The sequence below is a fragment of the Heterodontus francisci genome, chromosome 30 (genome assembly GCF_036365525.1).
Source record: "Heterodontus francisci isolate sHetFra1 chromosome 30, sHetFra1.hap1, whole genome shotgun sequence".
Classification (NCBI taxonomy): Eukaryota; Metazoa; Chordata; class Chondrichthyes; order Heterodontiformes; family Heterodontidae; genus Heterodontus; species Heterodontus francisci.
In genome coordinates this window covers 28,271,402-28,295,838 of record NC_090400.1, presented here as the reverse complement: position 1 = coordinate 28,295,838, position 24,437 = coordinate 28,271,402, and the positions used below count along the sequence as shown (strand labels likewise).

Genomic DNA, 24,437 nt, shown 5'->3' with positions numbered 1-24,437 from the left:
GAAGAAAGACAGTAACAGAACACCAAGGAAGGGACATCTCTCTCCCCGGTCTCCCTCTCCAGCAAAGTCCCAGGGGAGCCTTGACTGCAGCTAAACTTCAAATCTACAGACCCTCACAGGCAACAACCAAGAGAATGGATAAAGCCTCTCTTCAGCCTTCCGGAACCAGAGAAGCAAGCCTGAATTGTGCACGTGGCCCAGCGAGATCAGGACTTTAACTTCAACTAAGGACACTGAAACTCAATATTTGAATTCTATTTATTATGGACTTTACTTCAACCTCCCAACTCTTTTTTTCCCCCTCTGTCTCTATTTGCGTGCCTCACGTATGAAGTTGAGCGTGGGTGCATTGGATATTTTAGTAATTTTAACCGGTTTACAGTGATGAGGTTAATAAACTTACATCTTTCTTGTTTAAACTCAAGAAAACCTGTCTGATTGGTTCATTTGTAATTATATTCGAGGAACAGTAAGCAAGTGCTCACTGAGGTGGTAAGCTAAATCATTGTGTTAAAAGAATAAACCCTGTTGCGATCAAACCAGAGAAGGGGCGAAAGAAGAGCCCGAGACCCCTTCCGCAGCTGGTCGTAACACGTCTTAAAATTTTTTTACATGTTATAGCATATAACAAGAAGTTCCATTGAAAATTGCAGAACTTACTCTTTTAGGTAGTAGCTCATCCTGAGCCAAGAAACCAGGTTTATGAAAATTAGGATCATAGTCCCCATACTGTAAAGGAGAAAATACAGATACAATAGTAAAAGTGTTACCATCCCTGTTAAAGTAGCAGACAAAGAAATGTCATATGTTCAATGTTAGTACACAAAAAAATGTTAAGTATTCTCATACTCAACTAAAGCCTGACAGAATAGTAGCGTGCAGGTGCTGACAATCAAATCGATCACATAATAACCTAAACAACCTAACTATGTTAGTGTCTTCACTGCTGCTCTCATAGGTTGTTTCTACCAGCAGGTTAATTTAAATAGTTATAGCATTCACATTTCTCTATATTGCTAAATAAAACAAGACACGTGCTTTTAATGAAAAGTATTCAATTCAACAGAATCACCGCATCTGACGCTCACTGTTCATTTGGTTAGACATGACCAATTGTTCATAAAAATAACAGGGCCGAAATTCCAAAGATCTCACTCCATCCGATAAGTTACCCTATACCCAACAGAATTTCCTGGCCTCCTTCCAGGGGCCGAAATCTTGACAGAACTAGGTCTTTTCCCATTTTACTACCACCCCTTTCCCGTTCCCCACTCAAAAGTTGCACTGGTAATGTGCCCAGGGACAATATTTCAGGCCCCACCTTTTTTTGGATGATCTACAGACTAGTGGTACTGAAATGAATCACAGGATGTTTACATGATATAAAGAAATTTACCATGCGCGCAAACAAATCATATAAGAACACAAGAAATAGGAGCAGAAGTAGACCATATGACCCATCGAGCCTGCTCTACCATTCAACATGATCAAGGCTGATCTTGGGCTTCAATTCCACTTTCCTGCCCGCTCCCCATATCCCTTGATTCTCTGAGACCAAAAATCTATCGATCCCAGCTTTAAATGTATTCAATGATGGAGCATCCACAACCCTCTGGGGGAGAGAATTCCAAAGATTCACAACCCATTGCATGTGGTAATTTCTCCTCATCTCAGTCCTGAATGATTGGCCCCTTATCCTGAGACTGCGCCCCCGCGTTTTAGATTCCCTGACCAGCAGAAACAATCTCTCAGCTTCTACCCTATCAAGCTCTTTCAGAATCTTATATGTCTCAATTAGATCACCCTCATTCTTCTAAACTCCAGGCACAATACAACACTGCAATTAAAGCATAGAAGTAAGCAGGGTTTTGTTGGTCAATTTTCTTTTTTTCCTTCCAAATTGTATGAACTACAAGAAATAGTTCCTCTACCAACATTTATCTAAGTGTCCATTCTTCACAGGACACTTGGAAAATCACAGTAGGATTAGGAAAGTCAACATGGTTTTATGAAAGGGAAACTGTGGCAAATTTACAAGAGTATTCTGAAGGTGTAACTGGCAGGGTAGATAAGGGGGAAACCAGTGAATGTAGCAGATTTGGATTTTCAAAAGACATTTGATAATGTGCCATATAAGAAGTTATTACAGAAGATTAGGGCTCATGGGAATAGCGATTGTTGCGGCCCCGTGGTTCCCACTGTTCAATTCCCACCTGACTGCAGCAAGTGTTTTCTGCTATTAGGGTTTAACCCCTTTGTTTTATTTGTCAAATAAACAGACAGCAACAGGTTTTCTTGTGGGTTTAAAACAGAAGGTTATTAATGAGCAAAATGCCTTACCCAAAATTGCTGCATCCGCATCCACTTGCATGCACACACACACAAACAAGAGGAGACAGATAGAGGAAAATGGGTAAGTGGTTTTCAAGTGAGACAGGTTGCAGGATTCATGGTAAACCTGTTGAATTCTCTCGGAAGTCAAGTTGGTTGCAGGCCTGAGGTGTTTGTAGATTTCTCTCTTGGTTGAAAGTTCAGTTTGAAGACAGAGAATCACTTCCAATCCACTGCTGCGTAAGTTGCAAATGTAGAATTTACAGCAGGGTGCCTTCCCTTCTGGTTTGCTGTATTTTCTCCCAGCTCTTAGTTGGACAAGCTTTGTTGGTGATGCTTCTTTCTGGGTGTCTCTCTCTCTGCCTCGAGGGCTGCCTTTTTAAGGTATAATAAATGTTTGTCACATCAAATTCTGGTAGGAGACGCTTTGGTCTCTCCCCCACAGGGATCACACAATGAGCCAGGATGAGAATAATCCAGTTATGATGTTTCCACTTCATACCTTCAGTAGAACCCATCCAATTCAGGAATGTTTCAGGATGGGTGTAATTGACACTCCTCAACCTGGTTAGGCACCTTTTGTTCTAAGCAGTGTGGCAATGTTTGAATACATGCAGCCATCTTTTGCAGCATTGTCTTATTTTTTTAAAAAGGTAAAGTAAATTTTTTTATAACTCTTCAGATTGAGTCTGTATTTTTTTTCATCATCGTACTTTTCATACGCGTGACAGCGATAATATATTCACATGGACTGAGGATTGGTTGATGGACAGAAAACCGAGTAGGATAAACGGATCATTTTAAGTTTAGCAGCTGTAACTAGGAGAGTACAGCCAGGATCAGTGCTTGAGCCTCAGCTATTTACAATTTATATCAATAACTCAGATAAGGGAACCGCGTATAATATATCCAAATTTTCTGACGATATGAACATATGAATTGGGAGCAAGAGTAGGAAAGGTGGGAAAGTAGGCTGTGAGGAAGACACAAAGGAATATAACAGTTAAATGATTGGGCAAGAAGGTGGCTGATGCAATATAATGTTGGAAAATGTGAAGTCATTCACTTTGGTAGGAAGAATAGAAAAGCTGAATTTTTAAAAGGACTAATTAATGTTGGATTGTGGGGATCCTTGTACATGAATCACAAAAAGTTAACATGCAGACACAGAAAGCAATTAGGAAAGCTAATGGTCTGTTAGCCTTTATGTTATGACCAGGTGAGAAAGGTGTCTAGGGGTCTTTTGCTGTCTTCACCTGGTCTTATTGCAACAGGGTTTAATTAACTCAAAACACAGTGTTTTGAGCTCCCCCTTTGTGAATCCTTGTTCACAGCTTTCCAACTATAAGGCAAAGAAACGAGCACACCAGGTTTTCTTTAGGTTTAAAGAAAAGTGAAATTTATTAAACTTTAAACTCTAATACGGTTAATGCCTATGAATATACGATGCGCCCATGCTAGCATGCACACGCGACACACACCTGCAAACAGGGGCAGGAAAGAGAAAATAAAATGGAGAGGTTTGAGGCAGTCTCTAAAAGGGGGTTTCTTGTTACTGTTTCTGTGTTTCCAGCTCGCCATAGAGTCCTTGACTGTAGGCAGCTCTTACTTTTCGTTGGGGCCCAGTATTCTTCTCAAACCATGTTCACTGTAGGAGACTTTTCTCTCTTGGAGTTCACATGTCTTCAATGGTTTCTGAAGCTGTTGAGAGCGAGATGAGAACAGGCAGGAGAGAGGTGTTCTCAGTCCAGGAGAAAACAGCTTTCTGATTTCAAATGCCTTGTTGGAAGCTCAAATTGAAAAAAACTCCGACAGTCAGTCATGTGACCAAACTGGACCGACCACATCTGTTTGTGTATTCGGCCATCTTAGTAGTTAACCTGGAATGCTTCAACATCTGGTAATCAAAAGTCCATTGTGGATTAAATTGGAGCTGGGAATAGCTCCTTTGTCCTTTGAAGTACTTGTCTGTTGATATGCTAATGTCTCTCTCCAGCCAAAGTCTCCAATTGTTTTTTAAAGCAAGCTCTTTTTTCACCATCAGCAGTTTAAAATCAATGTTAATGTGGCAAAATTAATTTTCCTCATTCTTGGCAGGTGGGGGGCTTGCCTGACACTTTAATACAAATTACAAGTGGGTTGAAGTCTTGCTGCAATTATAAAGGGCTTTGGTGAGACCACATCTGGAGTACTGTACACAGTTTTGGTCTCCTTACCCAAGGAAGGATATTCTTGTATTGGACAGGGTGCAACAAAGGTTCACTAGATTGATTCCTGGGATGAAAGAGCTGTCCTATTAAGAGACATTGAGTAGACTAAGGCCATATTCCCTAGAGTTTAGAAGAATGAGAGGTGATTTCATTAAAACATGTAACAATTCTTAAGGGGCTTGACAGGGTCCCCCAACTAGAGAGTCTAGAAATAGGGAGCATAGTCTCAGGATAAGGATTTAGGACTGAGATGAGGAGAAATGTCTTCACTCAGAGGGTTGTGAATCTTTGGAATTCTCTACCCGAGAGGGCAGTGGATGCTTAGTTGATGAATATATTCAAGGGTAAGAGCGACAGATTTTGGGGCATTAAGGGAATCAAGGGATATGTGGAGAGATTGGGAAATTGAAGTTGATGTTGAAGTTCAGTCATAATCTTACTGAATGGCAGAGTAGACTCGATGGTTGCATGACCTACTCCTGCTCTTATTTCTTATGTTCTTAGCCCCAACAGTGAGACTTAGCAGAGTATTCCACCCCAACAGCTGAACTCAATCGTGCCTTCATTTGATTTTCAAACATGCACCTTCTAGAAGGGTTAACTGAATTGAAATCAGCAATGGGAACCTATGTTATGTCCACTTTCGCAGTCTAGAACACTCGGACCAATTCTAACAGTTCCATTGACATTCAGTTAATTCAACACTAATCAAGAATTGAACCTGGGCCCTTCTGGTCTATTTAATTCAGCAACATATTGCACTGAGTAACTGAGTCATCCAGGAAATCTGATTGATTATGCAATACATTATCATTAGAAAGCATGAGAGTCCCGATGACTTCATTTCGTAATCATTAATTTGACCACTTGCTCACATTTTTATCAAGATTCTACAATTGGTCACTGTACCCTGGATTATGGACGGAGCGGAAGATAAGTCTGGTTTCATACCCCTGATCGAATGCTGCAGCTTAAGAGGACTCTTTCCTGTTACCAGTCTTTTCTTCATAATCTACACCAAGAGCATGGAACAAACATGTCCACCACCTGAAGAAAATGGGTGCTAAAGGCTTAACAAGATCTACAACTAGAAGTCGAGTCTTTGTCCCCCACTCTCCTCCCACTGCAGCACTTGGATGGAAAACCAGGTATCATATCCTGCCCAGCTCAAAATAAGAAAATGCTGCCCAGACACCCACTCAGGATTCCCAAGTAGGAAAACACTAACTTTTTATTAAATCTAGCCAGAAGGAGCAGCATGTGTTATCTTAGCTGATTCCCCCGATAGAAATGTCAAAAAGTCAAATGAACATAAATGACCAGGTCCTTTGTGGCAACAGGAGAGCTCATCATGGGAATCAACGCTTCTATCTCCAGACACAATCCTCTGTTCTCTGAAGGAACAATTAACCCCTGTCCTCCCAATCTGGCCAAAGCGAGCCAAGCATTAGCTCTCCGACTCAAGCTGTTCCCCTCACCTGCACTCACAACAACCATTACAGCTCTCTGTCCTCCCCTTGCAAGACCATCAACCACAAACTGAAATTTCCAGTGATATCCCATCAAATGCAAAAATGTGAACACAACAGGATAAGGTCAAAGGTTGATAAATTGTCTTCTGCTAAAAGTACTGTGCAACCTATGTCACTTGATTGCCACCCTTCTAAAGAATGATGCTATTCCCAGAGGACACGGAGAACAGTCCGAAGGCGATCTACCTGCCCAGCTACGCAAACCTGCCCATCAAGATCAGAAAATAAACATGCTCACAATATCCACAACACAACTCACACATAGCCTTTGGTGGCATCAAAACAACTCTACTGAGGAAGAGCGTAAAATACAGAACACTATACCTGAAGATCTGAAAATTGTGTTGGAAACCTCCCTGCCTCCCCCAAATTGCTGACAACGGTAGAGACAGGAACCCAAGCAAAGCTGGCAGCAATGTTCCTGTGATAGACCACAATTCTCCACCAGGACAACAGAACCACTCCAGCAGAACCACCTATGCTCCTGGACTCAGCCTGCAACTCCAAGTTCCAGCCGCATCTGAAACCATAATTTCCATTAGCTACCTTGAAAATTCAGTGTATTTTTTTTTATTTGTTCATGGGATGTGGGTATTGCTGGCTAGGCCAGCATTTATTGCCCATCCCTATTTGCCCTTGAAGTGGTGGTGATAAGCAGCCTTCTTGAACCGTTGCAGTCCCTGGGGTGTAAGTACACCCACAGTGCTGTTAGGAAGGGAGTTCCAGGATTTTGGCCCAGCGATAGTGAAGGAACGGGAACAATATAGAGCATCAGTGAGCAGGTTATTGCTGAGCAAGTGCCGCTTGACAGCACTGTCGACGACCCCTTCCATCACTTTTCTGATGATTGAGAGTAGACTGATAGGACGGTTACTGGCCAAGTTGGATTTGTCCTGCTTTTTGTGCACAGGACATACTTGGGCAATTTTCCACATTGCCGGGTAGATGCCAGTATAGTAGCTGTACTGGAGCAGCTTGGCCAGGGGAGCAGCTAGTTCTGGAGCACAAGTCTTCAGTACTATTGCCGGAATGTTGTCAGGGCCCACAGCTTTTGTAGTATCCAGTGCCTTCAGCCGTTTCTTGATATCATGTGTGCTGGGGACCTCAGGAGGAGGCCGAGATGGATCATCCACTCGGCGCTTCTGGCTGAAGATGGATGCAAATGCTTCAGCCTTGTCTTTTTCACTTAGGTGCTGGGCTCTCCCATCGTTGAGCATGGGGACATTTGTGGAGCCTCCTCCTCCTGCTAGTTGTTTAATTGTCCACACCATTCACGACTGGATGTGGCAGGACTGCAGAGCTTAATCCGATTCGTTGGTTGTGGAATCATTTAGCCCCGTCTTAGCCACCAATCAGAACAAAAGTAGGCAGGAGAGATAGAAAAGAATCTTGGGTAATTCCCTGCTTTCCATGCTCAAGATGGGAATGCACACCCAGAAGGTGGTCCTGTGTGAGAAGGAAAGAAAGAACTTATGTGCCAGAGAGGTCTGGGTAAGGGGAGATGGGAGAGGACTTAAGCATGTACAATGGGATCAATAAACATCTACATGCACTCACAGAGAATACCTGAAAATATGCAGAATAGAAGGGAGTGATAGCAACAAGAAATTAAGCCTTTGAGCTCTGGGTTGCAACCAAGGACAATGCCACCATGCCCGCACCAACCCCCCACCCACCCCATCCAACCCCTCTCAAAAAAAGCCTCTGGCCATGTCCTAGGTGCCTGGCCCTGGAACTTCAGCCTATTCCATGGACCTCTGCCAAAATAGGTCACCATGATAAGTCTAAAAATCCCCTGGATAACCAGCATCAAAATAGTATCCCTAATCGCCCAATTAAAAGGGAAAAAATACTAACTTAAGATTGTACAGATGTGGCCTTTCTGTAGGAAACTTCAGCACATTATTTAATTAGCACCATTAATATAGAAAAACTACAGCTGTTTTTCAAAAGACTCTGACCAGGAATGACATGGCTCAGTCATACAGTACCCCATTCTTTGATGTATGGAATGACGTGATGCTCACTGCACTTACCAACAAGTATTGCGAAGTATGCATTATAATATTTATTCAGTAGAAAACCATGTCCTGCAAGTGTGCACACTTCTATCAAATAAATGATATAGAAAAATGCCATTTCTATCCTTTCAGGAAAAGCAAAAGCAGTATGATGGCTGGTGTAAATTTTACATTTTCATATTACACTTTCAAATTCCAAAGTGGAGGTTTCCAAATTGATTGTCTTGCACAAACCTTAGCTTGAACAGCATAGGATGCCAACAACACTGAAGCCTCGGGGGAACAGTAAATCTCCTCATCCAAAATCTGCTTCTTAACCTATAAGAAGGAAAACATTAATTTAGTTCCAAATTAAGAATCTATAATTCAAGTATTTTTAGTTATATGAGTCAGCCAAAAGAATGAGAACAAAAATTGTTCATAAATTATACTGGAAGAAGAAATCAAGTGTGAGTTGTCACTTAAACCCAATATACACTTCCATATTATAGCTCAGTTTGTAAAAGTCAATTGGAAAAACCCATCATGACATATTTAACGGCACACACGAACATCTAACATTGAAACATTATTAAGTTGCTTAGAGGTCGTTTTAATTCAGTTGGAGTTACTTAAATTAAGCAAGTTTACTTGTAGCAGATGTTCATTCCTGCCTTGACTTTTCAGGTTTCTTGCAAGGCCTTTTGTTTGCCCTTTCCCCCCCTATAATTTAATTACTTTCTTCTCCCTGGCCTGATGTACAACCAGCTCTCAGCCACAACAACATCACTTCAGCCAGCTGCTCTGCCAACTGCGTCCCCCTGCATCTATTTTCATTACCACGGTTTCCACCCACACACCAGCCCCCACCACCCCCCAAAAGGAGACACCACAGCCTCAGCTTAGTACCTCCCTGATTGGAAACTGAACACATCTTTCTGGCATCCATGGAGTGAGCACTAGCATACCAAATCCCTATCTAAGCTGTTACTGATGCACATGCATAATTCTTCTACTTGTGAGTTTTTATTTCCAACCATTACAGTATTCATTCTCCTGTAGCTTCTTCTGATATCACTAGTGTAGGGTAACACAAGGAGGTGACCAGCAAAGTGATGACCCTATGCCACTGGCTCCCCAAGTATAAGAAAGTCTTTCCCTGTTCAAAATCCTTCATAATTTTAAAAACCTGAATTAGGTCACCTCTGAGCCTTCCCAGTTCCTGTGAAAATACTCCCAGGATCTCATGTCTCACCTCAGAACTACAGTGTCTCATTCTGGTATCTGTGTGCTAAACAATTTCCACGTTTTTAATGTAATTTTTACAATGGGGTGTCCAAAAATGCACGGTGTTCTAATTGTGGCCTAACCATTACCATGTACAAATTTATCATTCTACTCTTGACTGCTATGCCCTATTTATAAAACCCAAAACACAATTGCCTTTCTTTATGGCTTAATTTACCTGCACTCTCACTCCATGAAATTACAAATTGAATCCTTTAAGTACCCTTCTCTCCGTTCACATCTATAACTTTCCATTAATTGTTGGCCAATCCACATACCCACTGTTTTTTTTCAGGTTTGCACTTGCTGCTGTTCAATATTCAGTGTATTAACACCTAATCTGTACTAATGCTTTGTCTTTCAACACACTATTAACATATTGTTTACCTTTGCTCCATGACCTTTTGGTCAGCTATGTGGCCTGGTCCAATCTCAACCTCCTTTGTTATCTCTTGCCCCACCCCCACCTCACCTACTTATAACCTGTGACTTTTCTAATATTTGTCAGTTCCGAAGAAGGGTCACTGACCCGAAACGTTAACTCTGCTTCTCTTTTCACAGATGCTGCCAGACCTGCTGAGTGGTTCCAGCGTTTCTTGTTTTTACATCTATATCTCTCCACTAAGTGTTGGCCAATTTCCTGTTTTTACTCCCAGAGCAAATTACCCACAAATGCAGTAAATTGCCTTTGCCACCTGTCTGCCTATTCTGCTAACCTAAATCCTCTTGAAGTCTTTTGCAGTCTCCCTCACTGTTTGCCAAAACTCCACTTTTGTGTCACTAGCAACTTTCATATGCTACGTCCAAATCAAAATCTCTACCTCTAACAGAACAAAAGTGGACTCAGCACTGACCACGAGGTACACCATTATCAACCCTTTTTCAATCCAAGCAATGGTCATTAACCCTAGCTCTTTACTTCTTGTCTGCCAACCAACTTTGTATCTATGCTGGTACATTTCCTCTTAACCCATCACCTGAATTTGTGTAACAAACCTCCTATGAGGGACCTTATCGAACCCCTTCTGAACATCTATATACACTACCTCACCTTTGTCCATCAGATCAGCCACTTCTTCAAAAAAATGCACTCAATTTGTCAAATATCCTCAATTCCTTTCTATTGTTAAGTTTATACTATACGTCACTAGTATGATCGAATTTATTAAATAAATTCAAAGGGATTCTGTTTGAACCATTTTTCCATTCAAATCCTTAAACTTCAGTGTTATGATATTTATATAATTAGTATCACTACCCTTCTGCATTCTGTTCTTTCCCTGTCTCTCTAGAAAGTGTTATATTCAGGTACTAGGTTAAGTTCAGTTATTGCTATTCTATTATGGTCTTCTATTTTAAACAATTACTCCAATTCCCTAACTTTGTTACTCACACTTTGTATTATTAGACATTTTACTTTGGATTATCCTGCTTAGGCAATTTTTTCTTTCTCTGTTTTTTCAGATATTTCTTTTTAATTATCTGATCCAAATCAAACATTTTTAGCATTTCTACTACCTTATTACCTAAAGCTAAAACTTGTTCACCCTTCCAAGCCACCTATTTTAGTCTTCTCCTTTACCCTCCACCACAGCTCTAGTTAACTTACTTGCGAAGATATTGGCCGCAGTTTTATTCCAGTCTCAGCTTACAGCTAAAGCAAATATCAGGAATCTGAATCCTTCCCTCCTGCACCAGGCCTATAGCCACATATTTACTTTCCTAATCATATTGTTCCTCAATTCGTCAGTGTGGGACAGTGGCAGTAAAACAAAGATTAGCTTTGCTGTTCTGCTTCTTAATCCACCTTCTAAAAAATGGAACTCTTTTGCATAACTTATTATCCTCCAAATTATTGGTTCCATTATGAATAACAATTTTCAGCTAATCCTCTGTTCTTTATGTCCCTTGACTGGATACCTGGCAACAACACAGAGAACTCATGCTCAATTCTAAATTCAACTGTCCACTCCTCTCACTACTGAACCTTCCATTACAACTGTGTACCTACACTTACCCCTCTCCTTACTTTAGATAATCAATTCCTCCTACAATTCCTCCTCCCTGGACTCCAATTGTTCAAGCTCAGTAATGTTGAGCTCCAACGAGCCCACCTAGAGTCACTTCCTATACACACATGACTGCCCTGGTCACTCAGTTTCCAGAAAGTCCCACATCATGAAACGTTCCATATAACATAGATTTCCAACAATCCACCTGAAAGCACTCTGAAATTTAAACAAAACATCTTCGAGTCAAATACACTTCAGTGCCAAACTCTTATAGTCCCTCAGCTGCCTTCTCACTCTGCTAGCCTCTCACAGCCCGACTGCTTCTTGCTTGTACAATCTATTTAAATCCCATTAAAAGAGCACAGTCAGCATGCCCACTCATGATTCTTAATGCCCTTCCTTGTTTAAATCAAACTTATATAACTTATCTTAAGTGGTACAGTGGTGGAAAAACTACATACATTTCACCAGTATATATGTTGCATCTCTTAGATTCGAAGGACATACAAATATGTCAAATCCTGCAACCAGATGTTTAATTGTAAAATCCAATCAGATTTCGAGGCGTTTTAGTGCCAGAAATATATATACACTGGAGGTTACATCACTTTACAGCATCTATATCATTGATAAGGACTCAGTGAAAACATTGCAAGTACATACATCAAAAGCACAACCAAACCCTTTCTGTTAAAACTTTTTTAAAACAAACCTGCAGGAGAAAAGCATATCATGTGATTTTGTGGACACACACCTGTAGGAAGAAAAGGTGCTGCGTGATTTCCTGGACAAGCTCCTCTTCTACTTTCTCAGGATAAAACTTGGCCAGGAAATGAAATGTGATTGGATCCTCCTTAGGAACCTCTTGGTCCAATACCTATTTTCAGAAATGCAACAATAAACAAATTTCCCTTATTCACGTAAAGAGAAAGTCTTACCATGAATACTCAGCGCAAAGTCTAACTACTATGAAGAATTAAAATTGCTTCTTCAGAAGTAGCATTATTGCATTATACCCTGAATGATGTAAGCTAGTGACAGAAATTTAGTGTACTCTGGGAGAATGTGGATTCCATATCTCAACTATGTCAGCTTGTGGAGATGTAAAAATGCAGTCAAGCATTCCCTCACAGGAAGGGGAACAAAAAAATGAAATAGGCAATCATTCTGGACCCCTCTCATAAATGCATCCAAGTAGATGGCTATCAAGTAGGTCTCCAGCCTATCCTCTCACTGTGATATGACGGAGTTTAACAGAGAGGAGAAAACATCATTTACATTAGAAAAGTGAAAATATTTAACATCCTTTTTGGGTCTTTTCAGATTAAAAAATAAAGCTGATTAAATGTTAAACCCTCGTGTGAAGAACAAATACTGTGATGGAGCTGAATTAACTTCCACCAATATTGAAATGGCACTAATACTTCTTTTATAGTTAAATGTGCTAGGAAGTTAATTAATTTTTTAAACCAAACAAGTCTTTTCACAATCAGCTCTGGATCAACAAGATTTAAGATAAAGCTTGGGTAATTTAGTCTGACTATAAGAAATAGACAGGTGTCATGCCAAAGACTTGCAGGTTGATAGGTAAATTGGCCATTATAAATTGCCCCTAGTATAGGTAGGTGGTAGGGAAGTATAGGGACAGCTGGGGATGTGGTAGGAATATGGAATTAGTGTAGGATTAGTATAAAATGGGTGGTTGATGGTCGGCGCAGACTCAGTGGGCCGAAGGGCCTGTTTCAGTGCTGTATCCCTAAATAAATAAAAAAATAAAATCACTGACGCACTCCCAGTAAATGGCCAGTAATATCCGAACTGCTCTCATTATTCAGAAAAACGAAACATCCTCTTATTCAGTGGGTTTTAACTAACTTGTATCATCCGCTGCTTTTCTAACTACAAACTGAAAATAAAGCAAGCACAAACATTTCACCTAATAATGCAGTTTCACTTTATTTTTCAATTTAAATTAGTTCACCAGCAGAGAAGTACAGAACCAAGTAGGTGAGCCAAAAACATTTCATGTGGAAGGGTAAGGAAAAGGGTGAATGAGCACACTCGTTCTCACATTTGGTTGCCATTCTCTGGTAAGTGTACATTAAGACAATCTTCCTATCAGACGTATCTAAAGGAAGTAGTGTTTCGTTTCTCCCATCATCAAACCATCTACCCTATGGTTTTTTTTTCCTCACCAATGGAAAACACAACTGCTTTACTGAAACTCTTCTGCCTGCACGTCTCAGTATCAGCGTGTCTTAGAACAGCAAGGCTCTAATACTTAGTTTATTTACTCTGCAGTCACCTCTCCATCACCACTGGTTCAACTGGAAGGACAGTGAAATCTGTGACAGTAGTGTGTGTGGCTGGAGCAGCATCTTTACTTGGGCTTGGGTATTATTATTGGATTTAGCAGCAGTTCCATTTCAGTCGGGAAAACTTTTTGAAAGTCTTTGACTAGTGATACTTTTTTAAAATAAAGGATTCATTTAACTAGTTTTCTAAAACTACAGAAAGTATAATCAGCTAGATTAGCAGCTTGCAACTGAATTCTGATGAGAGGTCATTGGCCTGATGCATTAACCCAATCTTCCTCTCCCCAGATGCTCCCTGTGCTGATGATTGTTTCCTGCACTGTTTTTATTACAGTTTCACTTCTTTCCCATCCAAGTTTTATTTTTGACCTTTATCATTTGTATTACTGTTACCATTTGGTTTCTAACTAATGTCATGATGGACACCAGTAGTCAAGCTACACACCATATTGGCATGTGATTACAACAGCTGTTATTCTGCCTATATTGTGCATATTGCAATAAAAATAGCTGGAATCCTTCATGTCTCTGACATACTCATTGTTCAGATGATATTCATCAACCACACATTCGTCACTTTTTCTGGCACTGTCCAAAGCTATCAACTGTTCTGAAGCTTTTAAAAACACAGCCGTTTTTCTCCACAAAACATTTCAAGATTATACAGTGATTAATATTTCTATTCATCTGTATAAAAAAATCTCTGAATTCAACCCATTGTAAAACAAAAGTTTCTTCTTAAATCAATATTAAACACCAAAAATCTGTGCAACTCGCTGGATCTGGGGACAGACCAACAGGTGGAGGAGTAGCCGAAGCCTCCAGGATGCCCCTCACTGTGGGTGTCGAGGGGGCTCGGGAGTGTGGAGCGCTCCCAACCGAGCTGACCCCTGTTCTGCCAGAACTGCTCATCAGACCCAGGCCCCAAAACCCTCCTTGGGAGCCTTTTCCACACAACCTGAGCAGCCTACACAGGAGTCCTCCCCCTTAACATCGGGGACCTGGGGTGGAGAGTGCTGCACAGGGCAGTCCCATGCAATAGACTTTAAAGTAGGTTCACAGACTCACAGGCTGCCTGTAAGCTCTGCGGCCTGAACAAATCCGTGTTCCATGTTTAGATGGAGTGTGAGAGTTTGCAGCCCCTCTTTGAGTATTTAAGGGAGCTGCTCCTCAAGTTCTGGCTGCACTTCAGCCCCATACTCCTGATCTTTGGGTACCCAGTGTGGAGGAGGGTGGGCTGGGAGGAGGATCTCATCAGACTGCTCGTGGGCTTGGCCAAGGTGGCGATTCACAGGTCCAGGCAGCAGGCCTTCGGGGGGTCCATCCACCCGCCCAGATTGCCTGTCCCTCTTCCAAGGTTATGTATGTGCCCAGGAGTCCCTGGAGGAGGGTCATGCAGTGTCCACCAGTTCGCTTGAGGCCTTCTACGAAGGGTGGGCACCGCAGGGGCTGCAGTGCATCACTGACACCAAAGATTGCATTTTAATTTGAGTTTTGTTTTAGTTACCTATTTTTAATAGTTATTTATCGAAAAAACATATAAAGGGGGCCTGAGGAATAAAGGTCCCCTCGACAAAAAAAAAATGATGCATTATTCTAGTTTTAGAAATTTAAACTTACAACTGTTAAGCTTAAAGCATTTTCAGATTTGACCTTTTTCTTGATTTCTGCAAATAGCATTGTTTAAACCAAATGAAAACTTCATACGAACCCTTTTCTCCATTTTTAGCCATGCATACGTATCTTTTACAATATATCGTAGCCCGAAGAACCAAGTTTCGCGCAATCCAATTGTTCGACACACCAAGTCAAATAGATCCTTCCCTTTCCATTTCACCTACAAAATGGGAAACATAAAAAAATAACTAATTTGTAATCATTTATCTTATTTTTGATACTAAATAAGACATGCACTTCTTAGCCTGGACAATCTAGCCTTGGGCTACACTATGTAAAGATTAAGTGGTTGAGGCACCCCCAATAGCTCAGTGGACAATGGTACTATAACCAGTGTGGATCTGGACTTTATCAATCATGAAGGTCCTCTGTTTAATCCGTCTTCCAAATTAACTTAGTTGATCTCACCCAAAGCATCGGTAAAAGCACAACAGCCACAGTGTCCCTGGGTATGAAAGAAAATGGTGTTTGGGGGGGGGGGGGGTAGGGGAACCTATCCACGGTACCCAATAACCAATAACCAAGCACTGATACCACTATTCAGTAACAAATCAAGGTGCCCACTATCCAGTAACCAATTGTAATCGACAGTAACCAATTTCCCTCCAGGAAAGTGTAATGTTTGGGTGACTGATAAGGACAAGATCAGTCTTGGTCCTGATGACACACACTGTTGAAATGCCTCGACAATCACCATCAGGAATCATTAACAAATTACTAAGAGCTGCCAGCACTGTGAAACCATATTTCAATATGAATCACCTTGCCTCCAAGAATGAAGGGGAGAAAAGGAAAAAACTTGGGCGATGGGAAGGGCTAACAGTATAGTAACTGGCTGAATTTTGCTAGAAAAAGATACATTTACATATAAATACAGAAGCTTTCCCAAAAATGTAGCACTTTTGGAGCAATTCAAAAAAGGCGAATGGACTTCAGATCATTGTACGAAGCTTCTATGGACATAGAGATGTGGTAAAGTTGGTTCAAACTGACTTTTGGCACAGTATTGTAGGGCAGCTCTTATTTAAGATTATCCAAAAGAAAAGTCAAAAGTAACCAGAAGGAAATGAACATATATTCTGAAAGAATCATACCATTATTTTATTTTGGAAGAATGTTTGGAATAACAGTCCTGAATTTAAACATGTATAAGCAGAAACATTATTGTGTACAGTTACAGATACAAGTGGAAAAGATGCAAATCAATTTAATCATCTGAAGTTGTATATTTCTTGGTGTCTATCTTAAAATAATTCACAAACAAATGGGACAGTCTGACCATTTAATATAATAGGTAAGAAACACCTGTGATTTGTAATTATTTTTGTATTTCCACTAGATTCCTAAATCTACATTTATTATGGAAATTGTCCGTGTAAATGTGCCATGCTGTAATTACAACTGCAATGCCTGCATTGAAGTGAGGGTGTACTTATAGCATGACAGTTCATAGAGATTTTTCACTAAAAATGTGGATTTAGCAATTTATAAATGGTAAAAAGTTTTTGCACACTTCTTGTTAACCTAAGATTTTTAGTGTATTACTAGTCAATCCTATGTGGTGTTGAACACAGCATATTGAAGAATATGGTCACTCCTTCTCCTGCCTCTCATTTGTTTTGCTTTGCTGTTGCTCTTCTTCTGCCTCTCTTTCTCTTCAGTCTCCTTAGTTTCTCTCGCTGTCCTCCTCTGCATCTGTCTTTCTCTTTTTTCTCTTAACTTCTTCTGCTTCGCCCATGCACGATGCAAAATTCTTAATATGTTATAGATATTTGCAATTTTGAACTCCTAAGAAAAATGTCCATTTTCTGAATATGACAGTTATCTGCTGGTCAAGTAAATTATCTTAAAGACTGAATAACAAAATTATTTTCATGGCACTCAGCTAACTCCCACACCAGACAGAGACAGACAGTCAAGAACACATTAATACTTAAAAATAGGCAGAAATATAAACATTTCAGGCTACTGTGCATGCACAGTGACTAGCAAAATGCCACCCTTGCAGTTCAACTTTGCAGTTCAAGTTAATAGAAATGTTCAATTTGTTTCCTGGAGCTCTCCCCTAAGTCCAACGGTGGCTGGTGCCTGTGAGCACCCTACATTTCAAATTTATTTATTTAGAGATACAGCACTGAAACAGGCCCTTCAGCCCACCAAGTCTGTGCCGACCAACAACCACCCATTTATACTAACCCTACAGGAATCCCATATTCCCTATCACCTACCTACACTAGGGGCAATTTACAACGGCCAATTTACCTATCACCTGCAAGTCTTTGGCTGTGGGAGGAAACCGGAGTACCCAGCGAAAACCCACGCGGTCACAGGGAGAACTTGCAAGCTCCACACAGGCAGTACCCAGAATCGAACCTGGGTCCCTGGAGCTGGGAGGCTGCGGTGCTAACCACTGCGCCACTGTGCCGCCCGTGAAGTATAAAAGACTAAGTTGAAGTAAAGAAATAAACTGCATTTTTATAGTTCCATTAACATCCTCAGAATGTCCACTGTACTTTACAGTAAAGTCAATGAGTTACTTTTAAAGTATAGTCACAGTTGCTATGTAGGCAGACCCCAAAACCAGAAAATACTGGAACTACACAACACATATGTAAAGAGACAAGAAAATTAATGCTTTGGATGTAATCTTTTGCCAGAAGATGAATATTTCAAACATTTTCTCTTTTAGTTTCACACATCTAGCATTTAGTCTCTTATGAATAAAAATCATATCCAAGGTTCAAAACCAGCATTAAAAAGTATATCTTCCTCCATTCTGCTTGATACTTATCCACCTTTTTTTAAACCTAACTTTAGCGAATGAAGAAAAATATATCCCAAGTCTTCCAGACCCATGACCATTTAAATTTGCAATAGATCATTGGTAGTGCAGGTTTGAGACAAGGAATGGGCTAGTGCATTCTGATAATATGTAAGGTTTCATTACTATTGCTCAAATATAATTCCTTTTAGCTTTCTGCATATTAGAAGATCAGTGACTTTCCTCAGCTGACTTTATTTGAGCCTATTTTTGCAACTACTACATGCCATTTCAGTCTCACCCGCAACAGAAGACTGTTGGTTCAGGCTCCACTCCGGAGGTTTGAGCACAAAATCTGGGGCTATAATTCAATGCAGTACTGAGAAGTGCTGCATTGCCAGATGTGCCGATTTTCAGATGAGACATTAAACAGAGGCTGATTGTCTGTCTGTCAAGTTGAACATAAAACATTCCCAGGTACCACTTGAAGAACAAAAGGTCTCCCAGTGTTACATCCAACATTCCTTCTATAATTATCACCAGAAACAGAATAATTGGTTAGTCAGCTCATTTGCCATAGCATCTTGCTGTACACAAATTAGTTGTCACACCTGCCTACTTAACAACAGTGACTACACTTCAAAGCACTGAGACAACCTGAAGACACAACAAGATGTTATATAAAATCAAGCTTTTTTTTTTAACAAGTCTAAAACAAACTCACTCTCCTACCTCACAGCTGAATTCCATCTCTGCATCCATAGTAATAACCTTAACTTTGAAGGTTTTAGGTTGTTTCTTCTTTAAGCCCATTATCGACATTTTGCTTCTAAATCCTTTGACCGTCTCCTACGATTAAACCTGACAATTAAAAGCACAGTATTGATGCCACAATCATAGCATATATATGAACAGTCAGAAGTTAATACAGGCACTTCCTTCTTCTTTGGCCTGCTTGTCTCGAGAGACAATGGGTAAGCGCCTGGAGGTGGTCAGTGGTTTGTGGAGCAGCACCTGGAGTGGCTAAAAAGGCCAATTCTAGAGTGACAGACTCTTCCACAGGCGCTGCAGATAAAATTAGTTGTCGGGGCTGTTACACAGTTGGCTCTCTCCTTGCACTTCTGTCTTTTTCCCTGCCAACTGCTAAGTGTCTTCGACTCGCCACTCTTTAGCCACGCCTTTATGGCTGTCCGCCAGCTCTAGCGATCACTGGCAACTGACTCCCACGACTTGTGGTCAATGTCACAGGACTTCATGTCGCGTTTGCAAAAGTCTTTAAAACGGAGGCATAGACGGCAGTGGGTCTGATACCACGATGTACGATGCGTCCTTTGGGATCCTGCCATCTTCCATGCGGCTCACATGGCTAAGCCATCTCAAGCGCCGCTGGCTCAGTAGGGTGTATATGCTGGGGATGTTGGCCGCCTCGAGGCACTTTACAGTACCACAAAATCCTCTAGACTTTTCTGACAAGACAAGCTACCTCCCTAATGCATATTTATGTACAGTGGCATCTCTCTTCGCGTCTTTTGCTAATGCTGCTCTGTAGCTAACCACCAGGAGGTACATGAGCGTCCACTTCTGTTTCAACTCGTCATTGCACATTTACCGAACAAATCCTGCAGGGTGCCCATGTACGCTTACTGGTCCCCAAGTCTCAATTCTACAACCTATGCCTAAACTGGTAAACTGGGCATTTCCCTATAACAGAGTATGCCATCCCGATCAGGTAAATGGAAATTCTACAAGTGTAGATTTCCCGTTAGCAGAGGTCATAAACCAGATACGCAAAATGACCAAAAGAAAAAAGGGTACTGCAAGAATGAACATGCAACATGTAAGCTGTTACCGCAGACTTGTGCTGTCTGCTCTGATAAGAATCTGTAGTAATAAACAATGGTTTTACAGTCCACACTTGTTAGTTATAAGCTACAACAGATATATTAGCAGTATAGACAGTTTCATTTCAAGTTATGCAGAAACAGTTCAATGAAGTACAGTGAGAGGAGCTTCAGGTACAAACCAGAGCAGTTTGGCCAAATGGCCTGCTTTTGTGCTGTGAATTAAGATACAATATTGTGTTTACTGTATAATTTGAACTGAAACAGAGGCTAGGAGGGGTCAGTGATTTATTGTGTGACAGTGAGCAGATTCTTGATGCTATTTCTGCCATTTTCTCCTGGGCTTCCGCTGATCTGAAGTTATGGTAGGAAACTGGAAGAACCCTGCAGAAAATCCAGGGAATTCTACACAAAGGATGCAGATTTTGAGTGGATGAAGAATGAGCTCAGAAAACTGCACTGGATAGCAGCGAGAATAAGCATAAAGAAAAATAGTTCATATTTAATAACACTATTACACAGAGCACAAGAGAGATACAGGCCACTAAGAAAGAAGGGCAACAGATGGAAAGACCAACATTGGTAACAAGGGCAAAAACGAATTCCAAACATATAAAGCTATGGGTAGCAAGTGGACCAAGATAAAGAGCTAATACAACACCAACCTTGAAACCAGGGCTTAAAGATGATCTTAGATATGTTAATCAGCTGAACATGTGTTATGAGTAAAGTATTCAAAGACAAAGAAAAAGCTTGCATTTATAGGGTACCTATCATGCAATCCCTCGAGTCTGAAAGCATTTCACAGCCAAGTAATACTTTGTGGCACAGTCACTATTGTAATGAAGGGAAACACAGCAGCAAACTTCAAAGTATTGAGAAACTAGACCTTGTGATGTGTTTTTGGTCATTTTGGTTGAGGGATAAATGCTAGCCAAGGCATTAGGAGAACTCCTATGCTCTTCTTCAAGATTGCCATGGATCATTTGCGCCCACCTGACCTGGGAGGGCAGACGGAGCCTTGGTTTAACAGCACATTCAAAAGGCAGCACCCCTGATAGGATACCACTCCCTCAGTACTGCAAAACTATAAGCCAAGATTATTAGCTTAATTTCAGGAGTGGAACTTGAACCCACTGCCTTTTAACCCCAAGGGCGTGCTACCACCGAGCCAAGGCTGACATGCTGAAAAAAAGGATACTAAAACAACAGAAGTGATATAGCAAGAAGGAGTCACAATGGGTCCATAGGAAAGAAATCTTGCATCAATAAACTTACAGTAGTTCCTTAGAGTATGAATAATGGTGGAGTGGAATGCAAATGAATTTAGGATAACAAACACGTTAACAAATTGGGCAGATTGATGTCTGTTGAAATTTAATGGAAGTTACATTTTGAGAAGAATGAAAAGATAAAACTTTAAAATAAAAAGAAATACTTGTATTTATATAGCACTTGTCATGACCACTGGACTATTCAAAGTGCTTTACAGCCAATGAAGTACTTTTGAAGTGTCGTCCCTGTTATAATGCAGGAAACGCAACAGTCAATTTGCACAAAGCAAACTCCCTAATGACTAGATAATCAGTTTTTTGTGATATTGATTAAGGGATAAATATTGGCCAGGACACCTGAGATAACGCCCTTGCTCTTCTCCGAAATAGTGCCATGGGATCTTTTACATCCACCCAATCAGGCAGATGGGGCCTTGGTTTAACATCCAAACAGCAGTGGTAATGTTGGACACTGTATAAATTAAGAATGTAGCATGGACAATATAGGAATAATGGGCATCTTCAATTTGCATATAGACTGGGTAAACCTAATTAGTACTAATGCTGTGGGAGATAGATTCCTGGAGTGTGTACAAGATGGATTTCTGGAGCAATATGTTGAGGAGCGAGCTAGGGATCAGATCAGATATAGTTCATTCTGAAAGTAGGGTCTTAAATCTGAAACTATGAAGGTATGAGAGGCAAGTTGGCTATGGTGGATTGGGAAAATACATTAAAAGATTTGATGGTAGACAGGCAATGGCTAGTTTTTAAAGTATTACACGGTTTGCAACAAATATACATTCCTTTGAGACAGAAAAACCCAAGAGGAAAGGTGAATCAACCTTGGCTAACAACAGACGTTAAAGATTGCATTAAATCAAAGGAAGTGGCTTTATAAAGTCGCCAGAAAAAGTGGGAAGCCTGAGGATTGGGAAAAATTTAGAATCCAGCAAAGGAGGACTTAGAAACTGAAAGGGAAATGCAAGTTGGCTAGAATTATAAAGACGGACGATAAAAGCTTCTTTAGGTATATGTAAAGGAAAAGATTAGCAAGGACGAATGTCAGTACATTACAGGCAGAGACAGGAGAATTTGTGGTGGAGAATGGGGAAATCGCGGAGAGACGAAACAATTACTTTGTGTCCATCTTCACAGAGGAAGATACAGAAAATGTCCCAGAAATACTATGGACCCAAAGGACTTGTAAAAATGAGGAACTGAGAGAAATTAGTATCAATAAAGAGGTAGTACTCAAAAAATTAATTGGATTGAAAGTTGATAAATCCCCTGGACCAGATGAGCTACATCCCAGCGTATTGAAGGAAGTGGCTATAGAGATAGTGGATGCATTGGTGGTTATCTTTCAAAATTCTATAGATTCTTGAAGGGTTCTTGCAGACTGGAAAGTAGCAAATGTAACCCCACTATTTAAGAAGGGAGCAAGAGAGAAAACAGAGAATTACAGACATGTTAGCTTAACGTTAGTAGGGAAAGTGTTTGAATCTATTATAAGGGATATGATACTGAACTGGACACTTGGCAAATAATATATGATTGGACAGAGTCAACATGGATTCATGAAAGGAAAAGGAGGATTCAAGGAGACTTGGACAGGCTAAGTGAATGGGCAAGAATATGGCAGATGGAATATAATGTGAATAAGTGTGAAGTGATTCACTTTGGTAGAAAAAACAGAAAGAGTATTTCTTAAATGGTGAGAGGTTGTAAAGTATTGACAGGGTAGGTGTGGATGTCCTTGTTCATGAGTCACTAAAAGCTAGCATGCAAGTGCAGCAACTAGGAAGGCAAATTGCATGTTGGTCTTCATTGCAAGGGGATTTGAGTACAGGAGTAAAGATATCTTCCTGCAATTATGTAAGGCCTTGGTGAGACCGCACCTGGAGTATTGTGCACAGTTTTGGTCTCATTATTAAGGAAGGATATACTTGCCATAGAGGGAGTGCAGCAGAGGTTCACCAGACTAATCACAGGGATGGTAGGATTGACATGAGGAGAGATTGCAGAAACTGGGCCTGTGTTCTCTAGAGTTTTGAAGAATGAGAGGTGATCTCATTGAAACTTACAAAATTCTTACAGGGCGTGACAGGGTAGATGTGGATAGGATGTTTCCTGTGGATGGTGAATCGAGAACCAGGGGACACAGTCTCGGAATAAAGGGCAGGCCATTTAAGACTGAGATGAGAAGGAATTTCTTTACTCAGAGGGTGTTGAATCTTTGGAATTCTCTACTCCAGAGAGCTGTGAAAGCTCAATCATTGAGCATGTTCAAGACAGAAATCAATAGATGTTTGCATACTAATGACATCAAGGGACATGGGCAGAGTGGGGAAAAATAGCATAGAGATAGATGATCAGCCATGATCTATTTGAATGGTGGAGCAGGCTCGACAGGCCGAATGGCCTACTCCTGCTCCTATTTCCTATGTTCGTCATCCGAAAGACAGCATCTCCTACAGTGCAGCACTCCCTCAGTACGGCACTGGAGTGTCAGCGTAGATTTTTGCACTCAAGCCCTGGAGTGGGACTTGAACCTTGTGACTCAGAGGCGAGAATGATACCAACTGAGGCATAGCTGATACTCAAAAGCAGTAAAAGAGCAGAGATGTTTAGACATACGAATCTTTAGAAAAGGGAGGAAAGTTGATAAGTCTGTTATATGAAGAAAAGGGATCTTACATTTTATAAGTAATGACACAGAGTACAAACCTCTACATATCATTGGTAGACCATAGTTAGAAGACTACTAGTTGACTGTCTGTGGCCATGGACATGGAGAGAGACAAATATCAAGATGAAGCAGGGTTAGAGTGCAGTGGATAATTGGACCGAGGTGCAGATATAAGTCCTCATTTTAAAGTTATATATTCTGCCCTTATTTTTATATTTCAATTATAAATTGCTACAAATTTCAGCCCTAAAATTTGTGTAAATGGAGTAAATTTGGGGCCATGATATTTAGTAAAGAAGTAGCAGGTTGTACCATCAGTGGTGGGCGATTGCTCTTATTGTGCTCAAGTTGTATCCCAATTCAGCGGTGTTCCTGGTTAGTGTGTGTGGACCTAGCACATTTCAATTCAAACCTAGATGGCTTTCTGGACCCTCTTTGCAGTAGTGTTCACAATAACCTGTAAAGGATTATTTCTGCTTTTTTATTTAGGTTATTTGAAATATTT

At 40.7% G+C, this 24,437-nt stretch overlaps 1 protein-coding gene across 1 annotated transcript in view; it reads right to left on the bottom strand.

Moving 5' to 3' along the window:
• Positions 1-19,730, bottom strand: part of nf2b (NF2, moesin-ezrin-radixin like (MERLIN) tumor suppressor b) — an 89,769-nt gene extending 70,039 nt beyond the window's left edge. Inside the window, exons 1-6 of the mRNA XM_068009885.1 lie at positions 19,632-19,730; positions 18,858-18,974; positions 15,399-15,524; positions 12,127-12,249; positions 8,329-8,412; positions 661-729 (exon numbers count right to left, since the gene is read on the bottom strand). Coding sequence (XP_067865986.1) covers positions 661-729; positions 8,329-8,412; positions 12,127-12,249; positions 15,399-15,524; positions 18,858-18,974; positions 19,632-19,730 — 618 coding nt within the window. The remainder of the gene's footprint in view (positions 1-660; positions 730-8,328; positions 8,413-12,126; positions 12,250-15,398; positions 15,525-18,857; positions 18,975-19,631) is intronic.
• Positions 19,731-24,437: the final 4,707 nt, after the last annotated feature.